Source organism: Polypterus senegalus, chromosome 14, assembly GCF_016835505.1.
Source record: "Polypterus senegalus isolate Bchr_013 chromosome 14, ASM1683550v1, whole genome shotgun sequence".
NCBI lineage: Eukaryota > Metazoa > Chordata > Cladistia > Polypteriformes > Polypteridae > Polypterus > Polypterus senegalus.
In genome coordinates this window covers 10,456,171-10,474,500 of record NC_053167.1, presented here as the reverse complement: position 1 = coordinate 10,474,500, position 18,330 = coordinate 10,456,171, and the positions used below count along the sequence as shown (strand labels likewise).

Below are 18,330 nucleotides of genomic sequence, written 5' to 3'. Positions count from 1 at the left end.
TAAACTTCACTTCATCCATATTTGAAGAGCAGCTGGAATATCCTGTAAATATTTTAGAAAGCACTTGAAATTGTACATTTGTATCCAATTATAATAATTTGTAATGTGTGTATTGCAGATGGAGCAGCACACTGGTTCAGTGGTTAAAGCTGCTGCCTCATTATTCCTCATTGAGGTTTGAAATATTGTGCCCGAGGCACTGTCTGGTGGAGTTTTGTACTTTCTCATAGTTTCTAAGTGGGATTCCACTGGGTATCTTTAATATGATTCCATGTTGGCTCTGTGTGAATATGAGTGCGGGTGTTTTGAGTGAGTGGACCCTGTGATGGGCTAGTGATTTGTTAAGGCTTGTTTTCTGTTTTGCCTTGGTGCTGCATGGGTAGGCTGCAGCCTCTGAATCCACAAATTGAATTAAGACAGTTTGAGAATGTTTAGTAATGCCAAATTGTACATATGAAAATTATGTTGCTGCTCACTCTGTTTAGGAGCATTGTGTCTATGAAGTGTCCCTTGAGCTTCCTTTTGCTGATAATTCCTTTAATTTGCCTTCTATTTTCCCTTAAATATCCCCTCTCTTTTTGTTGGTTAACATAGGTGCAACAATCTTGGAGAATTGTCAGACACTCGAGACTCCCAAAAACCTCCATGTATGTCTGGAAACTTCACTAATGCTGCCTCTCCACCTGCTGATAGCTGTCATGCCCCTAAAGATTGTGTTAGTGCTGTATTATGTAACCAGGGCGCAGTATCAGCACATACTGTAGAACTGCCCTTGAAAGAGGCCCAGAAGAGTGATTGTTCAGATATTTCAGAGGACCACTACAGTACCTTCAATTACTGGAGACCACCACTTCCAGATATCAGCCTGGAATTGGAACAAATGCAAAGAGAGAAGGATGAAATTGATGAACAAAATAGGAAACCTGAGGACCCAGCCACCAGTGCAATTCAGAAAGTTCTGGAGAGTCTTCAGCATCGGATGGATGACCCAGATGTGCTTGGTAAGCACAAAGATTTTTTGATGGTCAAAATTGGTCCTGGAGAGCCACAGTAGCAGTAGTAGTAGGTTTTTGTTCCAATCCAGTTGCTTAATTAGAAAATCCTTCACAATAGCAGGTCTTATTTAATTTCATGACTTGTTAGTATTTTAACTCTGCAGTGTCAGGTCGGTCTTAAATCAGATTTTTTTTTCCTTTGAAAATTTGAAGCATAAGTGGAAGAGTAATTTTCAGTTCTTCATTTTCTGTTTAGTTTCCTTCTGAATACTTTTATTAGACTCTCTTTATGTATGAAACAAGCTAGATGGAGAACCGCTGGTTTGTTTGTCATTTGCATTTTATTGCTAATAAGCAGCCAATTAAAAAACAGTGAATCCAGCTGTTTTAAGACTAAAATAAGTAATTAAGGGTTCAAAATCTTAACAAGACTACTATAAAATGAAACATAAAAATGTCACTTGAGCAATAAATACTTCATCAAAATAAATTCTTTTTCATGAAACAATTGGGTTGGAACAAAAGCCTGCACCCACTGAAGCCCTCCAGGACGGATATTGCTCACCACTGATTTAAAGGGTCTGAGTCTTAAAAAGCAAATTAATCAAATGAAGTTAATTAGCAACATAAGCTGAATGTAAACTTGTAGCCACTGTGGCCCTTCACGATCAGAATAGGACACCCCTGCACAAGAAAGTAGAAGCATGTAGTAACATATTTTTAAAGAACTGTATTGGCAAGTTTACTTTTCATGTTCTTATGTATACAGCACAGGTCCAGGTCCTTTCTGCTGCCCTCAAAGTATCCAAACTAGAATCTGAGGTAGAAGAGGAGGAGGAAGAAGAAAGTGAGCTTCTTCAGAAAGTTGATAAGGGATCACTTGACATGTCTGTATCTCAGCTACAAGAGGGAAAAGAGGAATCAATTATGGAACCCATAGTGCAAGATGAAGACCATCATGCTTCTGAACAGACGTCTTCAAGTGATTCTGACTTGGTGAGTTTCAACACCTACTTGGCATTAGGCAGATAGACTTTCAATACTTTTGACCATACAAATAATTCCAACCATGTCTTGTCGTTAGCTGATTGAAAACGTGCAGGAGATGGCAAAGGATCCAGATCTGCTATTTGATGAAGAGAAGACAAAAGTTCAGGTAGAATTTTATTATGCTATATAGGCAGTATGGATGCTGAAATATTGAAGGATTGCAATAGTGCAGTGGTTCTCAACCTGTGGGGTAGGCCCCCCCTAGGGGGGCATGAAGTAACAAAAAGGGGGGCGCCAAGATGTGAAAAAAAGAAAACAAGAATCAAAAATATGAAAAAAATATCTGTTGAAACCAAAACAAATTAACTTAAACTACATTCTGATACTAGAACAATAAATATAGAGTTAGATAAATGTCGATAAAAGTTAAGTAGGTATAATAAAATATGCATCTACATTTCAAAAAAATGTTAGGGGGGGGCGATTAAAACTGTTATGAAAACTCGGGTCGCAAATACTTAAGGGTTGAGAAACGCTGCAATAGTGTATGTCCAAGAAGTTACATTTTTCCACTGGTTTGTAGTGTACCAGAGTCCTTTATCTTAATGTTATGCTTACAAACTGCTCATTTCAAATTTTTCTTGTCTATAGCACTGTGAAAACAAAACTGAGCCCAAACACTTAACTTTAAAGTGGACAAAGCATTTTGCATCAGAATCTTTACAAATTTGCTAATATTAGCAACTGTTACAAACTTGTGAAAATGTTCATAGGTTTTTTTCCATTCTCAAGAGAGAAGGCAGACTTCAGTGGGCTGCTTAAGGATTTTAGAATCGGTTTCATTTTGTTACATCAATACCCAAAAGTTTTATTTGGTGGGGTTAGGGATGGAGGTTTGAGGTTAAGAGTTATTTAGTACAGTGTCTGTTTGATCTGTCAGAAAATGTTTGACTAGAGGGCATTCTAATATAAATTAGATTAGAAATTCTTTTGACTTTTTTCAGCATTATGCAGCATTACAGTACTATCATTAACAAAACTACTGATAAAGATGGGGAAAAATTTAACTGCTATGAATTATAAAATAACTTGATAAATCTTCATGAACTTAACATTACTTTCATATTGCTTTTATTGTGCGCTCATTTCAAATGTCAACTTCCAGCTTAGTAATATGCCCTTTTAACAGCATGCCTATCAATCAATTAAAATGCAGATAAATGTTATTTTTTTTAAAAGGAACTCTAACAAAACAAAATCAGTAATATCTTGCATTTTTATTCATGTTAGCATGCTTTTATTTTTATTTTTTTTTATAAAACAACGGTCCACAGAAAAATACTGTTTATGGGTCAAATGCCACTTAGTTGCACTTAAATCGAGGGGTCCCTTGACCTGATGAATCTTTACCTTGTATTCATTCCTCTTCCTCCTTACCTGATGCTTAATTTCTAAATTCTAATCACAAATCTGTAGCCAGTTCTTTGTCATTGAAAAATTAAGTTAAATTATCTAAAGTTTTGTTTTCATGCCAAAATGTCAGAGGCTTGATGTTCATTTTTCTTTTTCCTAGGATGTTATTCCACAGCAGCTCCTTGACCAGTACCTGTCAATGACTGATCCAGCACGAGCACAGACAGTGGATACGGAGATTGCCAAACACTGTGCCTTTAGCCTTCCAGGCGTAGCTTTGACTCTGGGCCGGCAGAATTGGCACTGCCTGAAGGGCACCTATGAAACTCTTGCCACTGATGTCCAGGTAGGTTAGAGGTGGTCACAAAATAAAGTGTAATGTTCACTGTTAAGTCTGCAATAAATTAATGTGTTATGTAAAATCTGAATACATTTTTCTTCAATTGTATTTTATATAATTACAATTACAAAAGATTTTTATAGCCATTTTCATAATAATGCTTAAGTCCAGTTTATAACTCTACTTTTTTGGTTCAGGTGGTAACTCAGGTTGGTATTTCATTGCACGTTACGTTTTAAGAAACTGGTTTGATTTACTTGTCCTTCTGTGCAAGCTACACATGATACACAGTTCTGAAGAATGCATGCAGAGGAAGCACAAATTATAAAGAAATTGACATATGGATTTAAAATGAACACTCGCCAATTCTTGTCATCACATTTTCAAAGGTCTTCAGTATTTGTGCTGCCAATAATTGGTTGTTAAATAATAGATGGAGATGCTTGATAAATGTAAACAAAGTTGTTTGCACATAAACATTTAAGCTCTGAGACTCTGTTTGTCTTTTATAATTCTCTCTTCAAATTCCCACACTTCTTTTTCACTGTGACCAGTGGGTTGACTCCCCTTGCACTAGTATGGCTTCATCTCAACTATATCCCAGGTTGGAGAGCTTGTTTGTGACATGAATTTATTGCTTCTTTAATGTGCATATTTTTAATGTTGAGATGATACATCATTTTAAAAATAATCAGAATTAATCTCATCACTTAGGGTAATTTTGAACTGAAACTATAAATGAATAGGCTCCTGAGTACAGAAAGCTATGAACATTTCTGAAAAGTCAAATTATTTGAAGGTTTTAACACTAATGTAGCTAATCAACTGAGGAGACAACAAGCATATTTAAATATGGTGTTGAGTTTATATGGTGAAATTGGCCTTCTCACTAAGAAATGTATTTGGAAGGTAGGCCATAATTCACAGTTTTCATTCAGGACATGCTTCTAGAACCCCTGATCTTTTTCTAAGTCGGCACTTGATGAAGTATTCTGAACCAGTAGCTGTTCAACTCCACTATAATAATTATTTAGAAGATGGAGGCATTTAATATAAAGAATGTTAGTTAACATACTGGTGTAGTATCTAGTATTGCTGTTTCACAATACTTGGGAGCGAAATGGGACTGTGGAAGACTGCAATCTAATAAGAATTAATTCATAAAGACTTTGTTGCCTGCTTTCTCTGCAGTGGAAGGTCCGCCGAACTTTAGCATTTTCAATCCACGAGTTAGCAGTGATACTAGGTGATCAGTTGACTGCAGCTGACCTGGTACCCATCTTCAACGGCTTTTTGAAAGACCTTGACGAAGTGCGAATTGGAGTCTTAAAACATCTCTACGATTTCTTAAAGGTATGCAAGCCAAAAAAATTTCAATTTTAGAAAAAGCTTCTTTGTTTTTGTGTGTTAATTGTACTTCAGTTACATTACTGCAAGTATCTCAATGAGATGTATATTTTGTTCTTCTTTTAAGCTTCTTCATGCAGATAAGAGGCGTGAGTATCTTTTTCAGCTTCAAGAGTTCATGGTGACAGACAACAGCCGTAACTGGAGGTTCAGATATGAGCTGGCTGAGTGAGTAGTGGCTAGGTCAAAGTACTATATATTATACAGAGCATCAGAAGTGTATGTCTACGAGTAAACATGTGTCTGATTGGTCCTTCTATTCCAACAGGCAGCTGATCCTCATTGTGGAGCTATATAGTCACAACGATGTTTATGACTACCTACGGCAGATTGCACTAACACTTTGCTCTGACAAGGTGGCCCAAGTGCGATGGATCTCGTACAAGCTAGTAAGTGCTTTACATTCACCCTAATGCAGTAATATATGTGGTCATAACCACAAGAATACTTGTTTCCTTTGTTGAAAGTCTTGCATCATTGTATGGGATATAGTAGACATATTAGCTAGCTGCTGGCCAGTGCAGTGTGATACTGCATAACAGAGTTGTTACAGCTGCATGTGTATGTTTGATCGCAGTCCACCTGCTTTCCTACTTCTAGAAAAGGAAAAAACATAAATTGTAAAACTTTTTTTTTTTAACTTGTTTTTCCTTCAGAATAGTCAGATTTGTTTATGTGATACTTAATTCAATTTATGTAGGTTGTAGAAATTCTGCGTAAATTCTACTTGAGTGAGGCAGACGAGCTGGGCTTGAACTTCATCAATGAACTCATTGTCCGATTCTGCCACTCTCCCAAGTGGGTGGGAAGGCAAGCATTTGCTTTCATTTGCCAGGTGAGATATCCAAGCTTCATTCATCGTTAAAAAAAAAAAAAAATAAAATAAAAGACAGCAATTGCCATATTTGATAGCTGCATGCTCACAATTCTGAAACTGAATGCATTATAGTTTTTGACTGCCTATTGTGTGATGTACACAGGCTGTAGTAGAAGAGGACTTCATGCCAATGGACCAGTTTTCTCAGAATTTGCTTCCTAGTCTCCTTGGGCTTTCTACAGATCCAGTAGCAAATGTTAGAGTGCTTGTTGCTAAGGCCCTTCGACAAACTGTGTTAGAGAAAGGTATGTTTTACAACTTTGTTCAGTTTCAGATGTTTACTAAGTAAGTCTTATTCTGAAATGTACAAAGTTGTTACTTGATGAGTTTCTTTACAGTCTTCTTGTCTAAAATGAAATGTAATCATTTTTTGTTTGCTCTCCCTTCTTTCCAACAGCTTATTTCAAGGAGGCAAATGGACCCCATAACGAAGCTATAGAGGAAACTATAATAACCCTGCAGTCGGACAGAGACCGGGATGTGCGCTACTTTGCCACACTGGAACCCTCAAAAAATGCCATGGATACCTTTGCCTTAATTTAAATGTGACTCCCTTTATTTCATACAAATAAGAATGGCTTCTATACATTCTTGGACATCCATACCACTGATCAGTTGCTATAGACATTCCTTGCATTGTGAGTGGATGAATCCTTTGCACATTGCATTAGCATTTCCCTAAAAGCTGTGGTTTTTAAATTAATAAAAAATGGTGCTGGTAGCAAAGCAATCAAATAATACCCATCATAACTTCTGCAAGCTGCATTGTCGAAGCTTGTGATGGTGGACTCTAAAAATACTCAGGGTAACTCAGGCACCAGCTAGGACATTAGAGGACAAAATGTGGAGATAAAATGGTGCACTTGCCAACACACTAGATGGGGATGGACAACAGGGAACTGAATTGGAGTTCCCTCAGGAGGTGAAAGAGACTCTCCCAGTATTTGAGATAGTTTCGTAACAGTTTTATCTCGTTTCCCAAGTGCTTCAGTGGCCTAAATGGACTCCCGGGCTGTCATGATCTCTGCATTTCTTGATTGGAGGTATAATTTTTATAACGTTTCTACTTCAACTTAGCTTCTTGCATGGAGGACTGGGGTGTGAGAGAGAGTTCAATTTCTGCTCCAGAGGTAACATCTAGTTGGGTGTTTTTGCCAGTTTGATTGGAGGGGAGGTTAGTTCACACATCCAGTTCATTACTGTGTGTTCCCTAGCCTCAGTGATTCTCTTCATTTTAAAGAGAAAGCTGCCAGGACATTTTCACAATTGAATCCTCTGATATGCAAATGAAAGGCGTGGTTGCGCAACCAGCTCGTTCCACGCTTCCCTCAGGGTCCTACGGACTTGCTAGGGTTTTTTTTTTTCTTTTTTGTTTTAGAAATATTTATAAATTTTTATGAAGAGTTTAATTTTTATTATTATGACATTTGTTTATCTGAAAGTCTTTGTACATAATTTTGCTGCTTTAAAGATTTCTCTGATGTAAACGTGTGATTAGTTAAAAAAGAAAAACAAACGTGGTAATCCGTGCCAATGATAAGGCACTCCCTGTGATAACTCAAATTCAGAAAGATGTATAAAGCTGCACATTTATAACAGAAACAGCCAATATAAATGTCTTTTATTTCCAAGGTCAAATATTATTTCGCAGAAAAGGAGAACTAGACAGAATCTATATTTTGAAATGAAGGAAAATGACAATAGTGTGATTTGGGTTAATTGACTCTAGCTATTCATGTGATCAGAACTGGCAAGTGATCCAAACCGCTTTCAGTACATATGTAGAGAGATGTGTATCAATTTAATTATTGTCACTAAAACAAAACACTATTTGGTTACGCTATCAGTTTTTATACCAGATGTCATGTTTTAGCTGTATATTGACGGTCTATGATTTTTAGAGTGCTCTATAATTAAAAAAAAAAAAAACAGGGTTAAAAGCAGTATGCAGCTTCTGTGCTTTAATCTGTAAAGCTGAGGTTTCATATTTCAGGTGCAGATGATTCAGTTATTCACTAATACAGTAACAACAATGAGAAATTAGTAAGATTGGTTTTGGTTTAAAACTTTATAATCAGGGCTAGTTAAAATCATATTTTATAACGGTAGCATTAATAGCTGGATAGCTGCGGCATATTCCCAGTTTGCAGGCCTGTCTTTTTCTTAACACCAGTAATATAAGGTTTAAGGTTTCTTTATTTAGTCATGTTTACACAAGAAAACATGAAATTTGCCTTCTCAGTTGCATCTAATAACAGACAGAATGAGATAAAACAGACAAATTGAAACAAGAAAGGTTAAGGTAAAGAAGTTAGATAATACATATTTACACCAAAAAAAAAAAGGTTACAGGATTATATATCAAAACCTTAATCATTATCTCTGATATTTCTTATTGAAAAGTCATATGGCCCTAGGAAGAAAGGAGTTTGTGGAGCGATTTGTGTGGGTTTTCAAAGTGACTATCCTTCCTGATTTACTGAACTTTAGTTCTCCACGTAATGGATGATTGTCATCAGTTGAGATGATTTCCAGTTTTTTTAACATTGCCCTCTGCCCATACACTAGTCACATCATCTACATCAACCCCAGTAACTTTAGCTGCATACTTCGTAATCTGCTGGAACTTTTTTGAGCTTTTTATACCATGATAACACAAATGACTGACCTGTCAGAAGATACTAACCATTTGGGTTGTGTCTGTGAAAGTTGCATTTTGGCTGTGTGGAGTTAATATAACAGTTGTGTTTGTGCAGTATTTAAACCTGCCATCGAATGGCACAAAGAATCAGGGTTCACTGTATGACTGTAAGTCTGCAACCTCACCGTGTTTGTGTGTTTTCTTGAGGGTTCTCCAGTTTACTCTCAAATTGCAAAAATGTATTGGTTAGGTTACTGTGACCTGTGCTAAATGGATTTCTGCCTTGTGCCCAGTAAATCTGGAAGAGACCATAGGGGCACTATGACCTTAAAATGGAGTAAGTGGATCTGTAAAATGGATAGATTTTACGTTAAGGTGCTTTGTGTGCTCAAGGAGGCCAGCATTCTCAAAGTAGCGAGCCCTCCTCCCCAAGCCACTGCAACTGTCAATTTCTAGCCATTCTCTTTGTTTAAACTGTCATTGAAAAGGTCATTGTCTTGTGTGTCTGGGCAAAAGGGGTATATTATTGTGGTGTAAATTTTAAATCGGAAATCATTTTAAATTGTTCATTAATATTTTTTTGAAGAGGCCATTAGAATAAGTTCTGGAGTTTGATATTAAGTCTCCTGGCTGCTGACAGTCATACAATATATTTGTAGAATCCTTGACTGCTAAAAAGATATTTTTATGTTTTGAACTACCTGTACAGTGTTTATGCAACTTGAAGACAAATCACAGGAGAGAATGAAAGGTTGATGTATAAAATCTGCTTTGGAGGACCAGCAGAGGGCACTGTACTGCCAAGAAATGACGACTCAACACACAAGAAGCCTCACTGAAAACGTCAGCCTTGAACTGTGCTGTTAAAACACATTCATTAGCTGCGAAGGATGTCGCCATGGTAAAAGCCTCGATCTTGCCTGTGCATTGTTTGTGGTCATTTATGGATTCATTTATTGCAACACAAGCAGCACCAAGACACTGCTAAAGGGAGAAAAACTTGCCTGAATAATTATTTTGTGTAAAGCTACAAGTTTGGTGTTGATAAAGGGGTATTGGTTGGACAGTAACAGCATCAGTGACGCAGCACCCATCCAGCCGTACACCACAAACTGCCATTTTCAGAGCAGGAAGTACGAAATTTGAGCAGCACGCTACTTACAAAATCGCATATGTAGTGTTTGTGTCTCTGTGTCTTATTTTTTACATTTCTGATCTAAACAAAGATCCTTCTACAGCTTTATTATTAAGTAGCTGGTCTACTTAGTTTTATTTTGTTACCACCAATGTGAATCTTTCCTATTGACCAAGAAGTACCTGGAAAAACATTCATCTTAAACTCTACAATTGTAAACTGACTTCATGGTTACTCTGAAGAACACATCCTGGCACCTATGAGCAGACTTCTACCAGTACCTTAAAGTGAATTGCAGTCCAATCGACAGAAATAACACCTTCCATGAAAAAGTAGACACACATCTTTCCTTTTCTGTTCTTCTTCTTTTTGGAAGTTCACTCTGCTTGGTGATTTTATAGAGTCCCCTTGAACATCTTGGGAGATCATTTGCTGGAAGAGCCAATCTCCTGAGCCGGTGACTAAACTCAGTCTGGGAGAAGAAGCTATACTTCAAGAAAGGGACTTTTAACACATACATTGTTGTGCCTAAAGGAGTCACACTTTGCGAAGGACACAGCAACAAGCCTGTTATCAGTCGTGTGCGGTGGAAGGCCACATCGTACCTGAAAGCAAGGTAATCAAGTGCACTTCACTTTGGGGTTTGTCTTTATGGTGGGTTAATCTGAAGCTCTGGCCAGCTCCTTTTAAAGGCTTGACAGTTGTACAGCTGCAGCCAGTACTGGAGGAACAACATGGCCTGAGATCCCCCGTCTGAAAGCAGATATCCTCTGGTGGGCAAAAGATATTGCCAGTTTGCCTTTATTATTGTAATATTCAATATGACATACTGTTTAGTAGAACAAAATGATGGGTCTCCCACTGGAGAAATAGAACAGTCTGCATTTTTTTTGTTTTAATAGCTTTTTGGTACTTAGCCCCTTTTTTGTGTATCTCTCTATTACAGTATATGCAAAAAACAGCTAAGTACCAAAAAACTATTAAAACAAAAAAAAAAATGCAGACTGTTCTATTTTTCCATAGAAAAGCAAGGTGGGAGACCTATCATTTTGTAATAGATGGATATAATGGAGAGAGAAAAAAATCTTGAGACTATTTCCAAGAGATTTTTTCAAGTCCCGCCGTCCTCTTAACCATTTATGGTTAACGGCCCATGCCCACGGTCCTCTCACCTCTCATTAGTGTGAAAGCTTTTGTCAGACACAGTTCCGGCGCTCTCAGCTCTTATAAATTTTTACATGTTCCTCACTTTTAAGTTTCCAATAAAAGACTTATTATGTCCAAGTCTTAACCCTTCAGATGAAATTCTTCATTATCAACAGAAGAAATGAGTACACAGGCAACGCTAGCACCAAGAAATGAATGAAGTCAAACGAATTAATATGAAAACTATTGATCGGTTACACGGCAAATTGGTTAAATGCGTATCAATAGACTGTGCTGAAACAGTTGGTGGTGATGGTGCGGAAGATGAAAACATCAACTTACAATATCATGTAGAATATCTACAACCGGTAGCACCATCCAGTTTTCCACCAGCTGAATTACTGTTGAAAGAAGGATGTATCGTAATGTTGTCACGTAATTTATGTATGAGTGATGGGCTATGTAATAGGACAAGATTAGTTGTATTCAAAATTGGTCAAACAATTCTGACATAAAATTTTAACAGGTGACAAGAAAGGTAATGTAGTACATCTTCCACGGAAAACATTAGACACCAAAGGAGATCTTGATATGCCATTCGTATTAAAACGTTTACAGTTTCCCATTAGAATAGTTTTTGCTATGACAGTTAACAAATCACAGGGACAGACATTCGAAAAAGTCGGTTTATTTATTAGAGAGAAAGAAACGACATTCACTCACGGGCAGTTCTATGTTGCATTGTCTAATTACTCGATGTAATGCAAAATATTCAGGTTTAATATGCATATGTAACAATTCCCATGAAAATAACAATCTGTTTAAATTGTACATCTGCTTCCCCCTACGCGAGCGGCAGAGCCGTGAAGTGGCTAGTGTGTACTGCCCGCCCGGGGGTTGGCAAGCAAAGTGAGCAGGGGGCAGAGCCTCCTAGTTTAATATAAAGCTAAGTAACTATGAAATGAATGGTTACACAATATGAGTTTCCTCAGATAGATGATGTCAATTCTTGATGGTTAATCATTGAAATCTCAAATCAATTTAAATCTTTCTTTTAATACTGTATTTTCTTTGCACAGGAGTATACAGAAATACTGCTAACAAAGACCTCCAAAAAGTGCCATAATTCAATTGCTTTTGAACATTGGTACACGTCCATTCACCATTACCAAACCCACTTAGTCCAGTCCGGGGTTGCAGCTGGCAGTTCCACCTGGCAGCATCGGGTGCAAGACAGGAGCCGCCTGAGTTCTCCTGTGTCACTGTAACTGCAGTACTAGTCACAGTTGTTGCCACACTTCCTAACTGTGCCTTTGGAAACTTCTATCAGATTATCAGGTTTGGTTTTTTTTAATTCTGTATCCCCCAGCCCCCCTTTTATGTCTTTCAAAAGATGATATTTTAGCACCTGGCTGTTCTGTTAACGGTATTACTGCTGTAGTCCTCGCCAAACAGTTATTTTCAAGTGTAAAGACAGGTCTATTTCACAATGGTTAGATATCTTCATAAAATGTCTTGGCCTCCATTTAAAAATAAATCTGTTCACGGTTATTGAATCTTTGTATGTATTGGTCAATTAAACCAGCCATCCTGCAACTACAGATAATGTAGATGGATCAATTTTGTTCTTTTTACAAAACATTTTGTTAAACCACTTAATTATCATAAATTGTGCATTCATGCTTGTCTGTAGTTAGCCTGTCGATGTTCATTATTTTAACTAACTGGCTTAAGATTACTCCTGCATCATCCATATACTGTATATATTTTTGTATTTTGTTACAACTCATTAAGTTGCACACATTCCTCCATTTGTCAGTCAAGTTTCTGAGTGAACACAATTCAGTTGTAAATTTGTGGTTGGCTGAAGCCTATCCTGGCAGCGTTGGATATAATGCCGTTACTTAAACTGGCACACTGACCCACATAAGAGAAACTTCAAGTCACAGGCTCGTTATGGGGTTGTGATTGGAGAAAAACCCGGAGGATGATTGGCTGCAGCACCCGTAACCACTACACCTCAATACATACAGAATTCTTAAACAATAACTATATACAGGTATACATATTTCATGTTACTGTACAATTAAAAATGGCCACCCATCCAACAATACATGTTTAGGTGTGTCTTGTTGAGTTCAGGGTCACTGGGGCCTGGGCCTGTTCTGGCTGCACTGGGTACAATGTAGGAACCAACCCAGCACTCGCTGATATGGGCACTTCAGAGTAATTTGGGGTATGGGAGGAAAACCCACTCATACACGTGTGAAATCCTGAACTAGCGTTAAGTGTACAGCCATTGGTTTATTTCATTATTATTGTAATTGTGGTTATTTGTCAATCAGCGTTTTGGGCAAACGAACATGGGTGCATGCTTAGTTTCAGTTAAATTTGGTTTTATTGTTGTTTCAAAGTAAACAGACTGCCAAACTGACATCACATTATAACTAAGATAATCCAGTCAACAGTGCTAAAATAAACCGGCCCACTGGACAAGCAAATATGACGATTCTCAGTACCCGGTTAGCCAGTTCAGGGGGCATGGGGAGGCGGAATTTATCCCAGCATCATCGAGTCAATTCATACTTGGGGCATTTCTATGATTTGATGGTGTCAGTGTCTTTAGCCCCCTTTTATGGGGGTCTAGGTATAAACACACTGGGTTATGCCTTGAGCACGTTCATATATGCGTGTAACTTGAAGAGCGGAGTTGACGCTGGACTTGCCCCTTGGGGTTTTGTGTGTGCTGATACACATTTAGTAAGATATGGTTGGGGCAACAAAAAACAGACGTAAAGATCTGAGGCTTGGCACAATATCAGGGGATTAAGCCCCTAAAGCCCCCCCGCAATGTCACAGAATCATACCAATTTACAGTCAGCAATTAACTTGACCTGCACCTATTTATGAAGGTAAACATCAAAGGCGGCCATCGAAAGACCAATGCAGTTCTTACTGATCCATTGGGTCGTAAGAGACCAGCACCTGTGAATTTACCCAAGTAGTTGATAAGAAAATCACCTTTTGCTGTTTTCAGTACTTGGTTTCGTTTAGTTTATTGATTCTGCTTCAGTGATAATCACTAATTGATATAATGTACTGGACGTCAAAACCAGCAAATAGTGAGAGTTTCTACTACGCCGTGGATTTTATTTATCCATAAACAATAAAGCAAATAAGGTTTCATTAAAGAACTTGAGTGTCTCGTATGGAGGAATATTTTGAACAAAATGAAATACAAAATATGCAAATAAGTGCATTGTAAATATTAGACTAAATAAATCATGAAATTAAATGTGTTTTGTCAGTTATTGATTTATATACTTATGAATTTCAGTGACGCAGCACTCCTGTCTTATGCCTGTCATTTTCACCCATCAAAGTTGAGTGGGTGGGGTCTAGCGAGTCCTGTGCTTTGATTGGTGACTCACAGCGATGGTCAATTCAGTTCACTTTACTAATTCGATTCATCTGAACTAACCGTTGAAGTGCATCGATTCTTTTGATTCATTTCATTCTTTGATATGTGGGAAGTCCATTGACAGGGGTGGGGTGGTCCACTCTGACACATCATAACTAATTTAAGAATATGTACTTTATTATAATATATACTAGGGGGCTTTGCCCCCTGTTCACTTCGCTCGCCTACATGCCAGCCACTTTGCGTCTCTGCCACTCACGTATGTGGATTTCATTTTCACCAAAGAACAAATCTTTTAATTCTCGTGGATAGGCCTCTTCATTGGGAAGAAACACTACTTTTCCCTGATGGCAACATGAATTAGACGATCTACAAGTCTCCGACTTAAAGTTTAAAGCCAAACAATATATTTGATCTCTTTTCGCGGTTCCATTATTTCACAGAGTAATAATTTCCGTTTGTTTGTGCTAATGCAATCTTTACTATCTTTTTTTTTTTTTTAGACTTTTGAATTTTAGTACTTTCATTATCTCAGGCCTGCACTGCAAGTGTATCGCGCCAACATTTTGGAACCTCCTTATGACGTTCTGCTTTGCCGTTTACTCTTTGTCTTTTATTTCCTAAGTCTCATCTCAAAAGACATGAAAGTATCTCTCTGAAAAAGTCACGTCTCGCCCCAGGATTTTTTTTTATATAATAGAGAGATGTATGTGTGGATGCATATAATATCATTATTAGCTTATATATAATAATTTAATATGACAATTTATATGCCATACATAAAGCATGATTGATGATAACACATTTAAGATGCATGTTTACAGAATGACAAGTTAATGAGAATTGTGCAACTTCTAATGATTCGTTTGTTAATCAATTGAATGAGAATCGTTAGACGTGTTGTCGGTTGGTGACTTGTTAACGAATCAACTAGTGCAGTGCTGAGGTGTCACTCGTTGCATGGGTGTACTCTGGGCCTAATGTGGGTTTCTGAGGTGGTTCATCGTGTGGTGGGTGCAGCAATGTGCTGTATCAGTGCATGGTACTAACCTCTACCCCTCTGTAATGAGAAATGAATTGAGATTCATGCTCCTGTGCTTTTAACATCTACCACATTCAGCGGAGATGTATCGACCTGCAGAGCCACAGAACCATATGTCACCACAGGTCTCTGCCAGCAGTTTCAGGGAGGAAGTGACATCACCACACATCTAAACCAGCAGTTTGGCACTAAACGTTTATAGGTCATCATAAATCAAATTGATTGACATGCAACCACACCAAACCCTAACCTTAACAAAGCTAATCCCTAACCTTAATACTTTATACTACATACTAACCATGCTAACCCCAAACCTTAACTTCCATCCTGTATCTACTGGTCTAGAACTGCTGGTGTAGACCTGTGGTGACGCATGGTGCTCTGGGTCTGCAGTTGAATATTACTGAGTGAGCGAAACAAATGTCAGTGACAGTCACCCACGACACGCATGCGCTTCAGCAGTCCCTTAGAGCTACGCTGACTCAATTCATTAGGGCTTGCGAACCAATTCATGTGATTCTCGGAAAAGAGTCGTGCAAAATGATTAAATATTTTGCGAATGGCCCATCCCGAAAAGTGCATTTTTCAAAGTTGTGACTGTGTGTGTCTGTGGAGGGTACAATTTCAAGAAAGAGTTGCCAACGATTACTGTGATTCAAGATGATCCAACGTCATCAACAGGAGTCTACATTTGAAGTATCTCCTGTAGATTTAGGTCCATACTAGCAACGACTCACCTTTCAAAAAACAGTACTCGCTAGAAACGCCTCGTATTCTATATTGTCTCCAGAGTCACTGAAATAAATAAGTGAAGTAACGAGTACATAAGCAACAAAAACATCTTTCATGGCGCATGTATCATTTTATTATTTGTCATAGTAGGGGGCTTTACCCCCTGCTTGTTTGCTCGCCAACCCCCAGGCCGGCACTAGGCCCTAGCCACTTTGCGTCTCTGCCGCTCGATGGTGTTAACGGTTGTAGATATTCTTCGGGATATTGTAAGTTGATGTTTTCATCTTCCACACGATCACAACCCACTGTTTCACCATAGTCCATTGATACACATTTAACCAATTTGCCGCGTAACCGATCGACAATTTTCACGGTAATTCGTTTGACTTCATCGTTTCTCGGTGCTAGGATTTGGACAGAATACGTCTTCTTTATTTGGGATCTTAAAGTGAGGAAAACATCAAAATTTATAAGAGCTGAGAGAGCAGGAACTGTGTCATTCACACGAATGAGAGGTGAGAGGGCCATGTGCGTGGTTGAATATGGTTGAGAAGAGGACAGGACTTGAGAAAATCTCTTGAAAATAGTCTTGTCTCATCTCAGGATTTTCTTTAATAATAGAGGGATATCAAAACACATTTATTTACATTTTATGTCAGAAATATTCCTCTATAGTCATGTGCATTGTAAAGTGGTTAAGTAACCCTAAAATTATAATATTACAAACAGAAAAAAAGAAATTACACAAGGTAACAGGAGGCCAGAGCTTCGATGAAAACATAGTGGCTGGCAGACCAAAGAAATAACTTTGTGTCCAGCTGGCAGGAATAACACATAACCAGCAATTGTTGTAAAGTGGGAGTTGTTCCATCCCCGTAAGCTAGGTGGCAGTGATCCTCATGTAGGAATACGTATCAATAGAGGGCACTGTCGAGGGAGGACCACCCTACTTTTCTTATGGCCTGGAAGTGTTTCCCGGAGGATATGACGTGGCATCGTGAGAAAAGTAGGGAGGATCCTGCCCTGACAGCACCCACAATCGATACACTGAGACGCCGCCAGGGCTGCACTCCAATTCCCCAGCATCCCTGCAGGTGTCCTGACTGGATTCCCATATGAGGACCACTGCCGCCTAGTGTATAGGGGATGGAACAACTCCCGATTCCAGGCTGTTGCTGGTCCATCCATTATTTCTTGGACACAAAGTTATTTTTCTGGTCCACCGGCCAATATGCTTTTGTCGTTGCCCTGACCTCCTAACCCAGTAATGTACATTTCCCTGTCTCACCTGGGATGGCCATTGTCCTACAGGAGCTACCCGCAGGATGTTTCCATGACACATGAGCCATGGTATAGTGTCAGTAAACAACCTCCCACATTGGCGCCTTCCGATCCTAAGTAGACATTTCCTTCTGTGTGCTTCTGCCTCTGAAACGCAGCTGTTGATTTTATAAGCCGACTTCACCCAGCTACTAATAGTCTTAATTTGCATAATTGTTGCTTCTTGAAAGGTGGCGATCGTGTCTGGGGCGAGAACTGAAAGAAACTTGCACAGGCAATTTGAGCACCTAATTACTCTGCTAACAGAGCTCCAATTAGCTACATGACTAATAATTGAATTTATTTACTGTCTGGTTGTATGACCCCGATATTTGAAAGCAGGCTCTTGCCCAGATCTTTATTGGCCTGCTTAGCCACATTCAAGGGATCCATCTATTTCTTTTTCTTTTATTTTTTATTAAGACTGGAACCAAATACGGACAGGGTGTCAATCCACTGCAGGACACGTATGCCTACACTAACACCCCCTCCTGAAGCCAGTAACCTCTGCACACGTGATTTGGGGATGTGGGAGGAAAACTCGGAGGAGATGCAAAAAAAGCCAATGCAGACACAAGGAGAACATGCAAACTTCACATGGACTGATGACCAGATGAGGAATCGGTGGGTAGAGGAGTCCTTTCATCGGCTGGGCTGGCCTAGCGCTGACTCCGCTGTGGAATGGCCAGTAGGGGTTGGCAGTGCGATGGCCGAGGTCTCCAGGACTCTGAACAAATCCAAATCGTATTATGTGATTTCATCTACTGTTGAATTCTGCTCTGTACTTGTAATGTTTCTATTGCACTATTACTGTGGTTCCCAAACTTTTGTGATTCTTGGCGCCCTTGCTGAATCCAGGTTTTCCCAAGGT

At 38.7% G+C, this 18,330-nt stretch overlaps 1 protein-coding gene across 6 annotated transcripts in view; it reads left to right on the top strand.

Moving 5' to 3' along the window:
* Nucleotides 1-18,330, top strand: part of ppp4r1l (protein phosphatase 4, regulatory subunit 1-like) — a 66,368-nt gene that overhangs the window by 42,389 nt on the left and 5,649 nt on the right. The window contains exons 11-23 of one of the 6 annotated variants that reach the window (XR_005630539.1): nt 595-1,001; nt 1,765-1,991; nt 2,080-2,151; nt 3,559-3,744; nt 4,930-5,091; nt 5,213-5,313; nt 5,414-5,534; nt 5,846-5,980; nt 6,126-6,267; nt 6,420-7,065; nt 9,373-10,414; nt 12,024-12,282; nt 17,883-18,083. Coding sequence is in view for 1 of the 6 variants with exons in the window: in XM_039735540.1 (XP_039591474.1) it covers nt 595-1,001; nt 1,765-1,991; nt 2,080-2,151; nt 3,559-3,744; nt 4,930-5,091; nt 5,213-5,313; nt 5,414-5,534; nt 5,846-5,980; nt 6,126-6,267; nt 6,420-6,565 (1,699 nt within the window). In the remaining 5 variants the exon portion in view is untranslated. Of the gene's footprint in view, nt 1-594; nt 1,002-1,764; nt 1,992-2,079; nt 2,152-3,558; nt 3,745-4,929; nt 5,092-5,212; nt 5,314-5,413; nt 5,535-5,845; nt 5,981-6,125; nt 6,268-6,419; nt 8,249-9,372; nt 10,415-12,023; nt 14,146-17,882; nt 18,084-18,330 lie in introns of those variants that run through there. The other 5 variants (XR_005630540.1, XR_005630537.1, XR_005630538.1 and 2 more) reach the window with 5 other exon arrangements.